This window comes from Prunus dulcis, chromosome 1, assembly GCF_902201215.1.
Source record: "Prunus dulcis chromosome 1, ALMONDv2, whole genome shotgun sequence".
Taxonomy (NCBI): Eukaryota; Viridiplantae; Streptophyta; class Magnoliopsida; order Rosales; family Rosaceae; genus Prunus; species Prunus dulcis.
The window spans coordinates 2,944,234-2,965,217 of NC_047650.1; the positions used below are offsets into that span (position 1 = coordinate 2,944,234).

General features: G+C 40.0%; 1 protein-coding gene and 1 non-coding gene across 2 annotated transcripts; both read left to right on the forward strand.

The window, feature by feature from the left end:
- The first annotated feature begins 348 nt into the window (after positions 1 to 348).
- Positions 349 to 994, forward strand: LOC117622180. Its single transcript, XM_034352770.1, has one exon. The coding sequence runs from the start codon at positions 358 to 360 to the stop codon at positions 955 to 957; it is 600 nt and encodes a 199-aa protein (XP_034208661.1). The 5' UTR covers positions 349 to 357; the 3' UTR covers positions 958 to 994.
- An 18,323-nt stretch (positions 995 to 19,317) lies between these two features.
- On the forward strand, positions 19,318 to 19,389 carry TRNAD-GUC. The gene has a single exon. It is a non-coding gene; the product is annotated as a tRNA-Asp (tRNA).
- The last annotated feature ends 1,595 nt before the right edge of the window (positions 19,390 to 20,984 follow it).

Genomic DNA, 20,984 nt, shown 5'->3' on the forward strand with positions numbered 1-20,984 from the left:
CCTTTTTGAGCACAACACTAGGGTTTTGTTTTGGTAACAAATTCATGAGCACCATATGAGTCAAAGTTTTTTCCTGAAAAATGCATTAACTTTCTGAATAGACAACAAAATCCAATTTGGCAATCATGAATGAGTTGCATGCAACTACAAAGTAACACACTTTTTAGAAATGGGAATGAAAACCACCTATAAATTCCTTTATGCTCCAAGGCTATTTGTGCACCCCATCATTCCTAGTTTGCCTTGAGGCTCCAAACAAAAAACAAAAAAACCCCTAGAACCCTCTCCAGCATTTTCTTCTCCTTCTTCAACCTGGGTTTCTCAAACTCAATAACCATGTCTGGCTGCAACTGGAACATGAGGCATGGTGGAAATGTGCATGGTTCGAACTGTGCCCCGGCATCGATGCCGAGTGTTTCAACAGAAATTGCATGTAGAATATGTGACCGTGTGTTTATGAGCACCCAAGCCCTCATAAACCACATAGAGTCTCACATAGTGGATGATGGCCTCACAGCCTCAAGATTAAGGCAGCTCACTCAGCAAACCAACACTAACCCTCCGATCCGAGGCAATCCTGCATTTCCATTGCAAAACCCTTTTCATCAACGAAACCCTTTCCATGATGTTCATAATAACCAAATTGGTTTTGCACCCCCGCCGCCTCATCATCAATATCCATATCCACAACAACAACTTTCTCCTTATGCACTGCCAAGAAACGTTAACGTTAACGATAACCAGGGAGTTGTTGGGTCGCATTACATGGTGATGCAGTCTGCTAATCAAACGGCGGCGCGCATGGCGAGTGAGGAGGACGATCTTTCCAGTGATTGCACCATGCCGCTTCTCAGTCAGCTGGAGCGCCCTCTTCCGCCGGTGAATTATGAATTGGACCATCGTGGAAACATTGGTGAAGCAAGTTCAGATAATCTGGATTTGACCTTGAAGCTCTAGGAGCATGAATAATTATTAATTGTAGCCGTTTTTCTGAATTTCCAGCCTAGGCGTAGGACTAATTCTTGGCTGCAACAGGTTGTATGTGTCCGGCTTTGATTTAAAATAATAATAATAGAAGATGAAAGTTTTTTCTTTCATGAAGTTCTCTTGCTGTGTACTTCCAATTATTTTGCCATTAGATTTTTACAATTGTCCTTCCGTGTCACATCAAATGCACCGGTGTATTGCACTTTTTAGCCATTAAATTAAAAAAAAAAGGTTAAAATCTGGCCGTTGATAAAACAATGTACCGATACATTGGATGCCAGCATACATACACATTCATAAGTGAATGCGCCAATATTTCACTATTTCCTTTCTTTTTTGGAAATAAGATATTGTATTTATATTTGCATTGTTAATACTATCCTTGCGTCCGAATAGAGATATTGTTTTCGGATTTAGATTTTAGGATTTAAGGGTTAAGACTTATATCACAGAGAGAATTAAATAGAAACCATAGACATGGGCAGTTAATTTTAACAAGAAACACTAAAAAAATTAAAGAGATAATCCAAATTCATTTCTTTTATGGGTGAAAATTAAACCACCTTAAATAAAATAGTTTGGCCTTACCAACCAAAATAAATAGTCTTGTATGAGTGCTTATATATTTCCACCCCTGTGTCCTATTCATCCCATTATTTTTTCCCTAACCACCATTTGAGTTTTTCTTTCAAAAGAAGATTACTTGAAACAACTCTTGTATTCCAAAAACTTCCTAACATCCTAACCCTAGTTTTTATTTTGATAACTATAACCATATAAATCAGGCACCATGCATGGTAAAGCAAGGCCACCGCCCAATTTTTTTTTTTTTTTCTCCCGTTTAGATAGTTTTACAAAAGGAAATATTTGTTATTAATTTTACTAGTTCATATAAACAACAATTATACCGCTTTGCGCAATCTAAGAAAAGAAGCAACTAGCTTGCACTAGTAGTTTCATATAATTTTACATTGCTTCCCATTTTCTAACTCGGTTCATCGTCAAAATTCGGACCAATGAGTCAGTCATTGACTTCCCTAATTTAAACCCTAAACTACATTGTAGCTAGTGTTTAACTCCACTATTATATGGTTAAGATGTATAGAAAATACTAACAGCCGCTTTGGTTTGAATAGTAGTCAGACTTCGGGGTATAAGTTGGATTGGAAAAATTAGATTTCGGTAAGAAAATTTCTAATTTTGGCAAATCCAAATCAATTCCAACATCCAAAAGTTCCCAAAAAAGTTAGATTGGAATTGGAATGTATCTCGAAATTCTGAAAATTTCTGAAAATTTCTAAATTCCGAAATATATTGGGATTTCAAGCTTAGACTACATCACTAATAAAAAAAAGTGGCAACAATCACCATTATTTGGTGACATTTGTGGCCGTGACAAAAGCTTTTAGTCACCTTTTTTGATGTTTTGGGTGACTAAAAAGGCTTTTAGTCACATTTTTTGCTTCTTTTTTTTTGGTGACTAAAGCCTTTAGTCACCCTTATAAGAGCTGTTCCAGCGGCACAGCCCAGCCCGAGGCTAGGGGAGGGGAAAAAAAAAAAAAAAGGTGTTCCAGCGCATAGCCCAGGCCCGAGCGCAAGGTGGGACCCAGCAACCTGGGCTGGCCCGAGGGAAAGGTTGGCCATAGCTCCAGCCCTCGTTTTGGTGCTGACGTCATCGCTACAGTGCCGCAGTGCTACAGTGTCTGGCGCTACAGTACCACTAAAAGTCCACGTGTCGCACTCTGGGCTCTCCGATTAGATTTTTTTCTCCAATCCAACGGCAGCCAATTTTTGTGCAATAAAAAAATGAAAAAAATTGAATTTTTTTATAAAAAAAAATACCAAAAAAATACTCTTTTTTTTTCTATAAATACCAAAATTTTATCCGATTGAGATATGAATTTTATAATAAATATTGATATGTACGAACCCAAAAATATTATCCGAAAATATTATCTAAATTAATTATTTGTATTAAAAATTTTGTGAAAAAAACAAAAAAATGAATAGTAATTGCCCTTAGCCATGGCAATGGGTGGAAACATAAAATACTATTTGCAAGGGCAGCCACTATTCATGTGAATAGTGGCTGCCCTAGCTCCACCCTTGCCATGGCTAAGGGCAAATGGGTGGAGTTGCTCTAACAGTCAAAAAATGTCACCAAATAATGGTAATTGTTGCCACTTTTTATTTTTGTAGTGCATACAAGTACTAATTTCATGTTGAACTAAATATAATTTAATGACCAAATAGATATAGACAAGTTATTACATAAGGGATAACAACATCCATGTAGTAGAATATAATAGTTTTTCAAGTGTTTGATATGAGTTCAAAATTTTGAGCCAATTCTAATAATTCAAAAATGGTTGAACATGTTTAAAATTTTTAACTAGTTTTCGAAATTATCTAAAAAAATCCAAAATATATAAAAATTTCGAAAATTCCGAGTTTTTCTAATTGGACTGGATATTGAAATTCCGAAATATTTTGGAACGAAATTGGAATAGAATTTTCATTAAAAAAAATTTTGGATGGGAATTGGAATCCCTTGATTCCGATCCAATGTCTGAAAATCAGTCCTAAATGCTGGCCACGTCAGTAAAATGACGTAATATGTGGAGTCAAAGCTTATTCCTCATAACGCCCAAGGTCACGTGACCCATGCTCGATAAAATTCAGACTTGAATAAATTGCCATAAATTTTTTCAAGGGACATTGCAACAATAAATATGAGTTACCTACTACCATATTATAAATAGAGCCTACTTGACTATCTTGTGGAATTTCATCTCATACAATCTCTCTCAATTTTCACCTCATACAATCTCTCAACCCCCCTAGCCTCACCAACTCCGTAAGTTGAAAAATGAGTTACTTACTTGCATCCCTGCTCTTGTTTTTCCTTTCACTTTTGCAGCCTTCTTCAAGCCTGTTTCTCCCATTACCCATGTACGGCTACATCACGACCTCCTGGTACCACCATATTTTTCTGTCGAAGGAGGGTCATGATCCAGTGGGAAACCCAGAAAGCTTATGTTCCATGTGTAACAGTGTGGTCCAAGGGGGCACTGAAGTCCTATATCTTCACTATTTAGCTTCACACTTAGAAGACGAGGGCATGACTTCTCAGATGGCCGGACAAAACCCTCATCCAAACACCTCATCTTCTCCATCCCAACCCCTTCTTCCTCCTCCTCCTTCTCCAGTAAACCTCACCCAAATACCCTCCACATCTGCCAGCACATCAAACCCTAGCAACCCTTTGCTGGGTTTGAACAGAAAACCCCTCTTGCCTGTCCAAAACCAAGCACCGCAGAGAGATCAGTTGGCTTTGAATAACCCAAACCAGGCTGGTCCTTCTAGTTCTTCTGTAATCAGACCCCAAAGGCCTCATCAAGAACAAGGAGTCAGGATCAATAATGATGGGCAGGTACCGCAACAAAATTCACCTCCTGTGATCCAGTACATGTACATGCGGCGGCGTCGGAGAGGAAATGCGCATCAAGGGGCCTTTAGTAACCAGCCTGCCCAAGACGTCATTGATGTGGGCAGTGATTTTGAAGAGGGAAGCTCAGATAGTGAAGACATCGATTTGGATTTCGGCGTCTGAGAATTGTGAGATGAGATGAAGGATATATACATGTTTGTGGTGTAATATACTAGTTGGATTGGAGTAGCCTTCTTGTTATTTTCGATATATCTATTTTTCTTTTGAGTAAAGGTAGTGAATTTTCCTTGTCGCAAAATTAAGGTTATTTGTTGTTTGTGTACCAATGGTTAGTTCTAGTTATCAACCTGGACACGTAAGTTTAAACTAAAAAAAGTTGGAGAAAACTATGAGCCCAAATATTTTTTTAAAAAACTATCAATATAAAACTTGACCGTATAATATGAAATTATTTTCAACATACGAATGATATGGTACCATATATTGTTAATTTTATATAAAAATCATCGTGTATTTTGAGGAAATAGCTAACAAATATATATATATATATATATAAAACATTGTTAACCTTATAACTCATTGCATGAAAATAAAGTTAATATATAGGTATTCTGGGATCCTGAGCCTCTGCATTTAGGCTCCGTGCATTTATTCGCATTTCGGTAAATCTAAGCCAATCAAACAATATCTAACCACTTAACACACGACATTTGATCAAACTTTTAAATTCTATTTTTATTTCCAAAACTCATGTAAACTCTAATCTTAACGGCGTTAAGGTTTAGTGTAGATCTTGGATGAAGCAGTAGTTTATACGTACATAAGATGTATTACACATGTACTAAGATTTTTTTAAAAATATGAAAAGTAAAATAAAATAAATTTTTTTTTCATTTATGTTATACAGGAGATGTATTGACAATTATGCATATTTTTATTACATTTTGAAATACATATGACTTGCGAGTATTTTTCAATAAAAGATACATAATTTTGTCATATATGTGTATATTGTACACGTATTTTGTTGACGCATCTGCCTTATAGGGATAAGATATACGGAAAGCCGTTTGTACTCTTGCCTTCGAGAAGGCACTATATTTGTAATTTTGTTATGTACAATGCATATTGTATATAGTTCTTTTGGCAAGTGGAGAGAGATACGGATGCTCCGTTGTCATGGCATTATTTGATTTTCAAAAAGTTAATATAAATAGGTAATTTGTATCTAGTCAAAAGTTTAATTTGATTTTAAAAAATTGAACAATAAACAGTGATATAACTAATTCCTTTTATTTACAGAAATTTTTTTTTTAAATTTATAAAAGCGATATTCTATTTTAATATAATCTAAACTATGGAAAGGGGGATTCTAACTTGAGTGAAAAGTGGGGAGCACATATGCTTTATTCAACTTGGCAAAGCCCATGTCTGCAAAAAGAAAGGGATGCAACACGAGGACTTCCCAGAAGGTTTATGGAAAAAGTTTTTGAATGTGTATTAACATTACGACAACAAAAAAAGTCTTTCGCAGCAAAACGCCATCCAAGACATGGCCCGAAACCACCAAGTTGGTTTATGCCAGCGAATATGTTGTCGGCAAAGATCTTTCTTAGATGCCAGCGAATTTTGTTATTTCCCGATAAATTTTTGTCGGAGAGGGTCTTTACAAATTTCATAGGGATAAACCTTTCTATGACAGGACCCGACCCAATTTTCACTTTGGAATTCGAGCCAAGTCCTGTGCGTGTCCGACACCTGGCGAATGTCGAGCACAAATGACCTTTCTACCCTTTCCTTACACAATTCTTTTAAAATTTTCTTCCGACTTCTGCCGAAAATTCGGCAGAGTCTCCCCTGTATTTTGACCATACCCAAAGTTTTCCACCTGCCAAACAGTCTCAGAAATCCTACCAACAGCCAGACTAAGCCAATAAACAGATTCCAACCTCAGTTCCTTATGTTCAACAAGATATCAGAGCATTTTCTAGGGTTTTCAAGTTTGCAAGGATTTTCTACAACTCTCCCTTACTTGGTGGTGCGGAAGCTATGACTGGCCAGGTGGTGGATCCCGCGTACCTCTATGGCCTGGGGGCGAAAAACAGTTTGAAAAATGTGAGTGGACCAAAAATAATGTTCTTCAAAGCAATTCTCATAAACATAATATCCCCCGTTGAAAAAAAGAAATTTAACTAAATAAAACTGAATACTTACTTTCTACATCACGCATAATCAACTCAAGGCATTCTATATCAGTCATATTCAAGCTTGAAGGTTTCATACAAAAACCACTGAATTCAAAGCTTTCATAAAAGTACTGAAATCAAACGCGTATAAAAACTCTGTACTCAGACCTTTCATAACTGAATAAATATAAAGGGATCTATGTCCGAAAAATCAGAAAAAACTGATTTATAATAATTGAAAATCAACATTTAATAAAGAAACTCAGAATCCTTTGAAAATACCACCGGTATGTACCCCTGTCATTTCCGTCAATTCCCTGGCAGGTCTCGGGCGTCACACAGACTTACCCGAGCCGCAAACTGGCGAAATCAGGGGACTATAATCAGCCTGTCCCGCCGGCAGATTCCTCGATGACACCAAGTCAGCTCGAGTCGCTCTGGCGGGATGCAGGGGACCGTAGTCAGCCTGATCCGCAATCCTGGCAGGTCTCGGGGACATAAAGTCAGCCGAGCCGCAATCCTGGCAGGTCTCGGGACACCAAGTCTGCCGAGCCGCAAATCCTGGCACTCACGGTCCGAGCGTCCCCGAAATTCGTGAGGCAAAGTCAAGTGCACTGACTGAACTATAATCAGACTGGATGTCCGTAGACATCGGTCCGACTCTGGATAATCACCATAAAGAAAAACGGGTACGAGGTGGTTTTAAAATAATGTCCTTTTAAAAAGAAATATCTGAATAATAACTGTAAAACTCAAGTCGTGCTGCGGTCTTAACTGATTCAAAACTCAAACTCTATTTCTGTAACTGGTAAATAAGAAGCACCGACTTATAGCATTATTACTGTACTGCTCATATTCAAAATCGTATTAAAACTTACTCAAAGACTGAATGAAGAAACTTACTCAAATAAACTCATTTATAAAACTCATGTATATAAAATCATTTATAAAATCTATTTTATATAAAAGCACATCAATTCATATAAAAGCATATCAATTCATTCATGAAATCTGATTTATGAAAGAAGGTCCACTCACAAATGGTCCGAGCTACTTCGATCCTTCGAAGGTGTCTTTTGTAATCCTGTCGGGCTCCTGATGCCTGATTACCCATAAAAATTTAATTAATAAACTGCTGAATAAAATGAATTTCAATTAAACACCCAGCCCCCGGCTCCTAAAATACGTGTATCTCACTCCAAGTTATTCTTGAGCCCACACTAGCCTTTTCAGATACTTGGACAAGTTTTGAAGTGTCCGACACTCAACTGAGCGATACACTGCCCGATCGGCCGACCCGGGACCCCGTGGGTCCACGATCTCGAATGGCCAATCTGGGCTTCCCGGAAAGTTTCTCATAGGGCGGGAACCAAGTTCTGCGAAATTGGTCCGAATCGGACGGTCGGATTGGCCAAAATCGCGTTATCGCTTAAAACCCTAACCCTAGCCCCAGGGTTCGCGATTCCGGAGTATCCGGGACTCTGATTCGCAATCCGTCGAATGCTACGCGATCCTGACGTCACGTAGACCGACCTATCCAAAATTCAGCGCGATCCAATGATCACACGACACTGCACCTACGGATCGTGCGATATGGAGAATCCGTTCGGGGCTCAAACGGACTCCGAATTGAGATCCGCGAAATCCCACGCGCTCGTGACGACACGAGGACCTCAAAACTGGCCAGAGCCGGGCCACCACCCTGGGCCACGCGCCGCCACACGCGCGGGGCAGATCGGGTGTCCAAAGCGATTCGGGTGTGCCGAAAAAATCGTGGAACCGAGACTCCAAACTCCTACCCTAGGTAAAACACCCCATTTGGAGTCACTTTTGTTCTTGGACTACCCCAAAAAAGTGACCAGAAACCGTAGTTTCGAAGGGCCGAAGTTTCGGCCAAACTTCAAGTCGTAAAACAAACCCCTTAACGCTAAAATCGATCAAAGACCATATACCCATCAGGTAGAGCACGAAAAATAGGTCAAAAACCATACCTTACTCGATCGATTTGGTTGAGAAACGAAGGAGAACGAGCTCCCACAAATTTTCAAAAAAAACTGTCGGACCCGGCCTGTTCCGTGGAAGTTTCCGGCTACTACAGTAGCGGATGGAGGCTGAGAAGGGGCAGGGCTGATAGAGGGAAGTGAGGTGGTTCGTTTGGGACCAGTATTGCCTGAAACGGTGGTCTGAGTTGGGAGAAATCGCTCTCTAAAGTCGGCTGGTCGAGATGGTTCGAGAGAGTGCAGCTGGGTTTATAAAAAAACTGAACTTCGAAATATTTACGGTTCTGCCACTGAGACTCTTTTGACCATAACTCCTTCGTTACAACTCCGATTCGGGTCTACTCCATGTCTACGGACTCGTCTCGCCGTGCTCTACGCAACGGCGTAAGCGGAATTCCCAAATTCTTTCTCGATTAAAAAGTCAAATTTTCCCCCATTAAAATATGCGAGGGCAATTTGGTCATTTCGCTAAAAGATATTTTCCTTACCTTTTTAGATATTTTCTTTCTTTTTGATATTTTGTTTTGGGTTCTTACAATCTCCCCCCCTTATAAAAATTTCGTCCTCGAAATTTGCATCTCTGCCCTTTCTGGAGGCGGAAAAACTGCTCATGTACTTGTTACTCGGGTTACTATACTGCACATATCACTGAAAGCTAATTACTTTCCCTTCCAAAATCTGAATTGCTTGTGTTCTACACATTCTATAATCTCCTTGGGTCCGATATAGCTAGGATTGGCTCCCTTGTTTCCTTACCTTTCTCAGTCGATAAATATCAAAGAGTACTTATCTGAAGATCCTTCTTCTAGTATCTGCTTAACTTTTTGCCAATCCCGGTTGCTTGAGGCCTTTTCTGCTTAATTCAATCAGGTTCTTTATTTCCTACAATACTTCCAGATTTCAATAAACCTTATTTAACATTCTATCTTCATACTTGGGTAATCCATACTATGTCTCGAGTAAGGCATCTATTGGAGATATCTGATCCAAGGAAATCCAACAACCGACACTTAAGGCATATTTTCAAACCAGCATCCTTTTTACTCAAATCGTTCTGAAACTGTAGTACATTATGTCTTAATAACCTTCCCACAATTTAAGTCATTTTCTTCAGCTGGTCATCTGTCTAAATTCAAGACCCAACAGCTTCTTTTACCTAAGTCCAGCTGAAACTTAACTTGGATTTCTAATTCTAAACTATAGAGACTGGTATCCCGCTAGCAGAGTCCAGAAGGGTACCTACCACATCTGGCACACTAGGGCAACTTCTCCTGTTAGCGTTTATCAACACCTGTCACTCCATGTTTTTGACTACACCGGCCCCAGCACTAAATCGAATACTACTACACTGACAGGTACCTTCACTGGAAATAGCTCCAGGTCGGCAGCTTCTATACTTACGGCCATTCGATGCCCGGAACTGTGATCACTACTGTAGACACCCTTCTTCGACTTTTTCTGATTCAAAGTACTTATTTCCAAATATTTTGCACAAAGTGCACCTCAGGCTCTGCCCATTATCTGACTGGGACAGACATCCTCACGATAACACTACGTGAAACCTTTCTCTCGTATTCGGTTTCCACCATTATCCTCTATTCTGTTACAAAAACTCCTGTACTCATGCCTTCTGTAGGCTCATGAATGAGATTGACTATCATATTCTGTTCCCAAACTGCTTACTCCATATAGTCAGAAGATTTTAACATCACTTCTTAACCAAATCCTGCCCAAAACTTTATTTTCCTGTTGGAACAACTAGGATTTCTATGACCTGCTATATTCCTTCAACTCAATCCTCTTTTATTATTAGATACCATTATTATTCCAATTTATCGTTCTTACTCCTGTTTACTTGATCCACCCATTCTGTGGATGGATCCTTGGCTGACTATAGCCTGGGCTATCATCTCCAGGGTCTACTAAGTGTTCGGATCTCCCTGCCTACTAGGTACAGTGGACACGGCTCCTTACAAACCTCTTACAAGAACTTACTCTGCCGGTTCAGATACCGACGCAGCTCCTGTCTGACTTGGGGATTTCTTTCCCTTACGTCGGGATAACTATCTAATTTTCCTACAGATACCACCACCATTTGGGCCCAATTTGAGAGGAAAACGAGGATGCACAAAGTGCGAAGTCTACAGGAAGTAAAACCTATGCTCTGATACCAAATTGACAGGACCCGACCCAATTTTCACTTTGGAATTCGAGCCAAGTCCTGTGCGTGTCCGACACCTGGCGAATGTCGAGCACAAATGACCTTTTTACCCTTTCCTTACACAATTCTTTTAAAATTTTCTTCCGACTTCTGCCAAAAATTCGGCAGAGTCTCCCCTGTATTTTGACCATACCCAAAGTTTTCCACCTGCCAAACAGTCTCAGAAATCCTACCAACAGCCAGACTAAGCCAATAAACAGATTCCAACCTCAGTTCCTTATGTTCAACAAGATATCAGAGCATTTTCTAGGGTTTTCAAGGTTGCAAGGATTTTCTACAACTCTACCTTACTTGGTGGTGCGGAAGGTATGACTGGCCTGGTGGTGGATCCCGCGTACCTCTATGGCCTGGGGGCGAAAAACAGTTTGAAAAATGTGAGTGGACCAAAAATAATGTTCTTCAAAGCAATTCTCATAAACATAATATCCCCCGTTGAAAAAAAAGAAATTTAACTAAATAAAACTGAATACTTACTTTCTACATCACGCATAGTCAATTCAAGGCATTCTATATCAGTCATATTCAAGCTTGAAAGTTTCATACAAAAACCACTGAATTCAAAGCTTTCATAAAAGTACTGAAATCAAATGCGTATAAAAACTCTGTACTCAGACCTTTCATAACTGAATAAATATAAAGGAATCTATGTCCGAAAAATCAGAAAAACTGATTTATAATAGCTGAAAATCAACATTTAATAAAGAAACTCAGAATCCTTTGAAAATACCACCAGTATGTACCCTTGTCATTTCCGTCAATTCCCTGGCAGGTCTCGGGCGTCACACAGACTTACCCGAGCCGCAAACTGGCGAAATCAGGGGACTATGATCAGCCTGTCCCGCCGGCAGATTCCTCGGTGACACCAAGTCACTCGAGTCGCTCTGGCAGGATGCAGGGGACCGTAGTCAGCCTGATCCGCAATCCTGGCAGGTCTCGGGGACATAAAGTCAGCCGAGCCGCAATCCTGGCAGGTCTCGGGACACCAAGTCTGCCGAGCCGCAAATCCTGGCACTCACGGTCCGAGCGTCCCCGAAATTCGTGAGGCAAAGTCAAGTGCACTGACTGAACTATAATCAGACTGGATGTCCGTAGACATCGGTCCGACTCTGGGTAATCACCATAAAGAAAAACGGGTACGAGGTGGTTTTAAAATAATGTCCTTTTAAAAAGAAATATCTGAATAATAACTGTAAAACTCAAGTCGTGCTGCGGTCTTAACTGATTCAAAACTCAAACTCTGTTTCTGTAACTGGTAAATAAGCAGCACCGACTTATAGAATTATTACTGTACTGCTCATATTCAAAATCGTATTAAAACTTACTCAAAGACTGAATGAAGAAACTTACTCAAATAAACTCATTTATAAAACTCATTTATATAAAATCATTTATAAAATCTATTTTATATAAAAGCACATCAATTCATATAAAAGCATATCAATTCATTCATGAAATCTGATTTATGAAAGAAGGTCCACTCACAAATGGTCCGAGCTACTTCGATCCTTCGAAGGTGTCTTTTGTAATCCTGTCGGGCTCCTGACGCCTGATTACCCATAAAAATTTAATTAATAAACTGCTGAATAAAATGAATTTCAATTAAACACCCAGCCCCCGGCTCCTAAAATACGTGTATCTCACTCCAAGTTACTCTTGAGCCCACACTAGCCTTTTCAGATACTTGGACCAGTTTTAAAGTGTCCGACACTCAACTGAGCGGTACACTGCCCGATCGGCCGACCCGGGACCCCGTGGGTCCACGATCTCGAATGGCCAATCTGGGCTTCCCGGAAAGTTTCTCATAGGGCGGGAACCAAGTTCTGCGAAATTGGTCCGAATCGGACGGTCGGATTGGCCAAAATCGCGTTATCGCTTAAAACCCTAACCCTAGCCCCAGGGTTCGCGATTCCGGAGTATCCGGGACTCCGATTCGCAATCCGTCGAATGCTACGCGATCCTGACGTCACGTAGACCGACCTATCCAAAATTCAGCGCGATCCAATGATCACACGACACTGCACCTACGGATCGCGCGATATGGAGAATCCGTTCGGGGCTCAAACGGACTCCGAATTGAGATCCGCGAAATCCCACGCGCTCGTGACGACACGAGGACCTCAAAACTGGCAAGAGCCGGGCCACCACCCTGGGCCACGCGCCGCCACACGCGCGGGGCAGATCGGGTGTCCAAAGCGATTCGGGTGTGCCGAAAAATCGTGGAACCGAGACTCCAAACTCCTACCCTAGGTAAAACACCCCATTTGGAGTCACTTTTGTTCTTGGACTACCCCAAAAAAGTGACCAGAAACCGTAGTTTCGAAGGGCCGAAGTTTCGGCCAAACTTCAAGTCGTAAAACAAACCCCTTAACGCTAAAATCGATCAAAGACCATATACCCATCAGCTAGAGCACGAAAAATAGGTCAAAAACCATACCTTACTCGATCGATTTGGTTGAGAAACGAAGGAGAACGAGCTCCCACAAATTTTCAAAAAAAACTGTCGGACCCGGCCTGTTCCGTGGAAGTTTCCGGCTACTACAGTAGCGGATGGAGGCTGAGAAGGGGCAGGGCTGATAGAGGGAAGTGAGGTGGTTCGTTTGGGACCAGTATTGCCTGAAACGGTGGTCTGAGTTGGGAGAAATCGCTCTCTAAAGTCGGCTGGTCGAGATGGTTCGAGAGAGTGCAGCTGGGTTTATAAAAACTGAACTTCGAAATATTTACGGTTCTGCCACTGAGACTCTTTTGACCATAACTCCTTCGTTACAACTCCGATTCGGGTCTACTCCGTGTCTACGGACTCGTTTCGCCGTGCTCTACGCAACGGCGTAAGCGGAATTCTCAAATTATTTCTCGATTAAAAAGTCAAATTTTCCCCCCATTAAAATATGCGAGGGCAATTTGGTCATTTCGCTAAAAGATATTTTCCTTACCTTTTTAGATATTTTCTTTCTTTTTGATATTTTGTTTTGGGTTCTTACAATCTACCCCCCTTATAAAAATTTCGTCCTCGAAATTTGCATCTCTGTCCTTTCCGGAGGAAAAAAAAAAAACTGCTCATGTATTTGCTACTCGGGTTACTATACTGCACATCTCACTGAAAGCTAATTACTTTCCCTTCCAAAATCTGAATTGCTTGTGTTCTACACATTCTATAATCTCCTTGGGTCCGATATAGCTAGGATTGGCTCCCTTGTTTCCTTACCTTTCTCAATCGATAAATATCGAAGAGTACTTATCTGAAGATCCTTCTTCTAGTATCTGCTTAACTTTTTGCCAATCCAGGTTGCTTGAGGCCTTTTCTGCTTAATTCAATCAGGTTCTTTATTTCCTACAATACTTCCAGATTTCAATAAACCTTATTTAACATTCTATCTTCATACTTGGGTAATCCATACTATGTCTCGAGTAAGGCATCTATTGGAGATATCTGATCCAAGGAAATCCAACAACCGACACTTAAGGCATATTTTCAAACCAGCATCCTTTTTACTCAAATCGTTCTGAAACTGTAGTACATTATGTCTTAATAACCTTCCCACAATTTAAGTCATTTTCTTCAGCTGGTCATCTGTCTAAATTCAAGACCCAACAGCTTCTTTTACCTAAGTCCAGCTGAAACTTAACTTGGATTTCTAATTCTAAACTATAGAGACTGGTATCCCGCTAGCAGAGTCCATAAGGGTACCTACCACATCTGGCACACTAGGGCAACTTCTCCTGTTAGCGTTTATCAACACCTGTCTCTCCATGTTTTTGACTACACCGGCCCCAGCACAAATTCTAATACTACTACACTGACAGGTACCTTCACTGGAACTAGCTCCAGGTCGGCAGCTTCTATGCTTACGGCCATTCGATGCCCGGAACTGTGATCACTACTGTAGACACCCTTCTTCGACTTTTTCTGATTCAAAGTACTTATTTCCAAATATTTTGCACAAAGTGCACCTTAGGCTCTGCCCATTATCTGACTGGGACAGACATCCTCACGATAACACTACGTGAAACCTTTCTCTCGTATTCGGTTTCAACCGTTATCCTCTATTCTGTTACAAAAACTCCTGTACTCATGCCTTCTGTAGGCTCATGAATGAGATTGACTATCATATTCTGTTCCCAAACTGCTTACTCCATATAGTCAGAAGATTTTAACATCACTTCTTAACCAAATCCTGCCCAAAACTTTATTTTCCTGTTGGAACAACTAGGATTTCTATGACCTGCTATATTCCTTCAACTCAATCCTCTTTTATTATTAGATACCATTATTATTCCAATTTATCGTTCTTACTCCTGTTTACTTGATCCACCCATTCTGTGGATGGATCCTTGGCTGACTATAGCCTGGGCTATCATCTCCAGGGTCTACTAAGTGTTCGGATCTCCCTGCCTACTAGGTACAGTGGACACGGCTCCTTACAAACCTCTTACAAGAACTTACTCTGCCGGTTCAGATACCGACGCAGCTCCTGTCTGACTTGGGGATTTCTTTCCCTTACGTCGGGATAACTATCTAATTTTCCTACAGATACCACCACCATTTGGGCCCAATTTGAGAGGAAAACGAGGATGCACAAAGTGCGAAGTCTACAGGAAGTAAAACCTATGCTCTGATACCAAATTGACAGGACCCGACCCAATTTTTACTTTGGAATTCGAGCCAAGTCCTGTGCGTGTCCGACACCTGGCGAATGTCGAGCACAAATGACCTTTTTACCCTTTCCTTACACAATTCTTTTAAAATTTTCTTCCGACTTCTGCCAAAAATTCGGCAGAGTCTCCCCTGTATTTTGACCATACCCAAAGTTTTCCACCTGCCAAACAGTCTCAGAAATCCTACCAACAGCCAGACTAAGCCAATAAACAGATTCCACCCTCAGTTCCTTATGTTCAACAAGATATCAGAGCATTTTCTAGGGTTTTCAAGGTTGCAAGGATTTTCTACAACTCTACCTTACTTGGTGGTGCGGAAGGTATGACTGGCCTGGTGGTGGATCCCGCGTACCTCTATGGCCTGGGGGCGAAAAACAGTTTGAAAAATGTGAGTGGACCAAAAATAATGTTCTTCAAAGCAATTCTCATAAACATAATATCCCCCGTTAAAAAAAAAGAAATTTAACTAAATAAAACTGAATACTTACTTTCTACATCACGCATAGTCAACTCAAGGCATTCTATATCAGTCATATTCAAGCTTGAAGGTTTCATACAAAAACCACTGAATTCAAAGCTTTCATAAAAGTACTGAAATCAAACGCGTATAAAAACTCTGTACTCAGACCTTTCATAACTGACTAAATATAAAGGGATCTATGTCCGAAAAATCAAAAAAACTGATTTATAATAGCTGAAAATCAACATTTAATAAAGAAACTCAGAATCCTTTGAAAATACCACCAGTATGTACCCCTGTGATTTCCGTCAATTCCCTGGCAGGTCTCGGGCGTCACACAGACTTACCCGAGCCGCAAACTGGCTAAATCAGAGGACTATGATCAGCCTGTCCCGCCGGCAGATTCCTCGATGACACCAAGTCAACTCGAGTCGCTCTGGCAGGATACAAGGGACCGTAGTCAGCCTGATCCGCAATCCTGGCAGGTCTCGGGGACATAAAGTCAGCCGAGCCGCAATCCCGGCAGGTCTCGGGACACCAAGTCTGCCGAGCCGCAAATCCTGGCACTCACGGTCCGAGCGTCCCCGAAATTCGTGAGGCAAGTCAAGTGCACTGACTGAACTATAATCAGACTGGATGTCCGTAGACATCGGTCCGATTCTGGGTAATCACCATAAAGAAAAACGGGTACGAGGTGGTTTTAAAATAATGTCCTTTTAAAAAATAAATATCTGAATAATAACTGTAAAACTCAAGTCGTGCTGCGGTCTTAACTGATTCAAAACTCAAACTCTGTTTCTGTAACTGGTAAATAAGCAGCACCGATTTATAGAATTATTACTGTACTGCTCATATTCAAAATCGTATTAAAACTTACTCAAAAACTGAATGAAGAAACTTACTCAAATAAACTCATTTATAAAACTCATTTATATAAAATCATTTATAAAATCTATTTTATATAAAAGCACATCAATTCATATAAAAGCACATCAATTCATTCATGAAATCTGATTTATGAAAGAAGGTCCACTCACAAATGGTCCGAGCTACTTCGATCCTTCGAAGGTGTCTTTTGTAATCCTGTCGGGCTCCTGATGCCTGATTACCCATAAAAATTTAATTAATAAACTGCTGAATAAAATGAATTTCAATTAAACACCCAGCCCCCGGCTCCTAAAATACGTGTATCTCACTCCAAGTTATTCTTGAGCCCACACTAGCCTTTTCAGATACTTGGACAAGTTTTGAAGTGTCCGACACTCAACTGAGCGATACACTGCCCGATCGGCCGACCCGGGACCCCGTGGGTCCACGATCTCGAATGGCCAATCTGGGCTTCCCGGAAAGTTTCTCATAGGGCGGGAACCAAGTTCTGCGAAATTGGTCCGAATCGGACGGCCGGATTGGCCAAAATCGCGTTATCGCTTAAAACCCTAACCCTAGCCCCAGGGTTCGCGATTCCGGAGTATCCGGGACTCTGATTCGCAATCCGTCGAATGCTACGCGATCCTGACGTCACGTAGACCGACCTATCCAAAATTCAGCGCGATCCAATGATCACACGACACTGCACCTACGGATCGCGCGATATGGAGAATCCGTTCGGGGCTCAAACGGACTCCGAATTGAGATCCGCGAAATCCCACGCGCTCGTGACGACACGAGGACCTCAAAACTGGCCAGAGCCATGCCACCACCCTGGCCCACGCGCCGCCACACGCGCGGGGCAGATCGGGTGTCCAAAGCGATTCGGGTGTGCCGAAAAATCGTGGAACCAAGACTCCAAACTCCTACCCTAGGTAAAACACCCCATTTGGAGTCACTTTTGTTCTTGGACCACGCCCAAAAAGTGACCAGAAATAGTAGTTTCGAAGGGCCGAAGTTTCGTCCAAACTTCAAGTCGAAAATTTAACCCCTTAACGCTAAAATCGATCGAAGCTCATATACCCATCATCTAGAACACGAAAAATAGCTGAGAAACCATACCTTACTCGATCGATTTGGTTGAGAAACGAAGGAGAACGAGCTCCCACAAATTTTCAAAAAAAACTGTCGGACCCGGCCTGTTCCGTGGAAGTTTCCGGCTACTACAGTAGCGGATGGAGGCTGAGAAGGAGCAGGGCTGATAGAGGGAAGTGAGGTGGTTCGTTTGGGACCAGTATTGCCTGAAACGGTGATCTGAGTTGGGAGAAATCGCTCTCTAAAGTCGGCTGGTCGAGATGATTTTCATTTCCAGGGTCAACGCGTAAAAGGTTTTAAAAAATTATATACAAAATAGACCTGTTGAAATGAAATGATAATATTCTAATTCATAGTTAATAGATAAAACCATACAAAATACTCATGTTCATTATCAAAGATAACTGTATCAACTTCAAAAAAAAGACACAAATTACAATACATCATAAATATCTCTAAGAATGTAATAATAAACCAAAAAATTATTGCAATCCTCTTTGCCTCCCGAAGCGTCTCGTGAGATTCGACATAAGAACCTGCATATCTTAGCGCAATCCTGCTCATTTTAGGGCATTTACATCATTTTTTAGGTCCGTCGTAGTTTTGATTAGGGACTTTATCTGCATTTCTTTTGGGTTCTAGCTCTCAAACTTTGAACCCTTATGAACTATATTGTCTTAGGGGGAGCTTATTCAAGCAAATGTTTCTTCAATACATAAGAGTTAGGTTATTCTTGTAAAACTCTTTGTGGATTGAACATCTAAGGCTTTTTACCTAAATTGACCTTAAGTCCCTTCATGCATTCATATCATACATGAAAAATTATTTTAAGTATAAATATTGACTAAGTATGAAAAATGGTTTTTCAGAATAATCATTTTCTCAAGATAATTTTTGGCGGCTTTTGTCCTTACACATCAAATAAGAAATTTTGATTTTATGGAATTTTAATATGAAGTATATATTGACTTAACGAGCCATCATTTTTAGCCTAAATTGTATTTTGCACTAAAACTAATTTTTCATATGTTCATTTGATGGAATTTGATTTTCTAGTATTTTTATTTGAATCCAAATTGGGGATACTTCCTTATTTACATTGTAAACTTAAGTAAATTGAGTAATATAAAAATAAATGAAAGTAGAAGAACAAAGACATTTACTTAAATGTTGAAAATGGAAATAAGGTAATCTGCCTGCTGTACTGGTATGCTGCACCATCTGCAGCATTTCATCAAGCAGTTTAGGGGCAATTTGCAGGGGTCAACATATTCGCCTCAAATGGTGGATTTCAGGCTTGCAAGGGTCAATTGACCCTCTTGCCCCTATGTGGATCCGTCCCTGCCTCTACGTTAAATTATAATAAATAATATTTAGGTTGAAACTTAAGCAACAAGGTCGTTGTAGTATAGTGGTAAGTATTCCCGCCTGTCACGCGGGTGACCCGGGTTCGATCCCCGGCAACGGCGTTGTTTTTATTTTTGTGTTCACATACCAAACCAAAATACAAATGCAGGTAATGTTAACCTCAAGTCTACGTAAATCTGTCTTGGCGAATTTTGTTCTTTCCTAGGGAATTTGCCGGAAAAGACAATTTGTTTTGTTGAGTAATTTTTGAAAAATATAATTAGTAATGTAAGTAACTCCTTTTTATTTGTTATATGGAAGAAGTACTACACTACGTACACATGTATTAAACAATTTTTGAATTGCATATTTTTCTCATATTTTGAAATACTTAAGAAAATCAAATATTATTTTCAATTAAACTTACATACTTTTACTATATGGGAATCGAAAATATGGAAACTCGGTTGTACATATGCACTTCTTTTGGCAAGTTCGGAGAGATTTGGATTAAATCTCAGCCTCCAAAGCTTATCACGTTTGGTTAAAGTGCACGATATAATTAACTTCTTAGATTTACGATATAAAATTGTTCAACGTAAAAGTTAATCTAGATTAACTGACGAGAACTCAAGTGGTTGGAAGTATAACTTTTTCTTAATTATCAGGAAAATTTGCATGCATGAGTAAAGGTTGTTGGGAAACGGGAAGCAATAGATCACGTGGCAAGCCATGCGTGAGGACTTAGAAAAAGTTTCTATGAATGTCTTCCATTTCAGGACATTGCACACACTTTTGTACAACAATAAATTACGTATTAATTAATTGAGAGGTGCCCTATTCTTGTGCGGAGAGAAAAATATCATCCTCATCAAAAATCTCAACCCTAGCCTCGCATCTCTCTCTCTCTCTCTCTCTCTCTCTCTCTTAATTTTTTTTTTTTAAAAATACATGGTAATTCAGGGAAAATTTCATAAATGACACCCGAAGTTTTTCAATTTTATGCAATTACCACCTTAAATAGTTTTTTTGTAACATCTAAGAGCAACTCCACCAGTTGCCCCTTGCCATGGCAAGATTAGCCCTAGGGCAGCCACTATTCATGTGAATAGTGGCTGCCCTAGTCCCCTTCAGCAAAATGTGTTTCCAGCAGTTAGGGGCTTGCCATGGCAATTACTATTCATTTTTTTGTTTTTTTCACAATTTTGTTTACTTAAATAATTAATTTGGATAATATTTTCGGATAAGATTTTTTGGTTCCTACGTGTCAATACTATTCATCTCGGATAAGATTTTCGGTTTCAAATTTCAGATAAATTTCAGATAAATTTCAAATTTCAGATACATTTCAAAATTCATGCTCCATGCCCCTCCATCTTCTATCATGCTCCATGCCCCTCCATTTTCATTAGAAGAACCCATAATATGCTAGAAAAAAAAATTAAAACTTCAAAGTGAAAAAATATTGAATAGAAAGTGAATAAATATTGAGGAGAAAGTGAAGAATAGTAGAAGGAGAAGAAAATATATGAGGATTTGGTGTTAAAAGTGAAGAGTATTGGTTGGTATTTATACACAAAAAATTCTGTAATTTTTGTGTATTTTTAAAAAAAAAATTCGATTTTTTTTGATTTTTTTTTGGCAGAAAAATTGGCTGCCGTCGGATTGAAGGAAAAATTCCAATCGGAGCGACCAGACTGCGCCACGTGTCAAGGAG

Excerpts from the sequence above, each read along its gene's own strand:
- LOC117622180 (XM_034352770.1), top strand. The coding sequence starts at position 358 with ATGAGGCATGGTGGAAATGTGCATGGTTCGAACTGTGCCCCGGCATCG.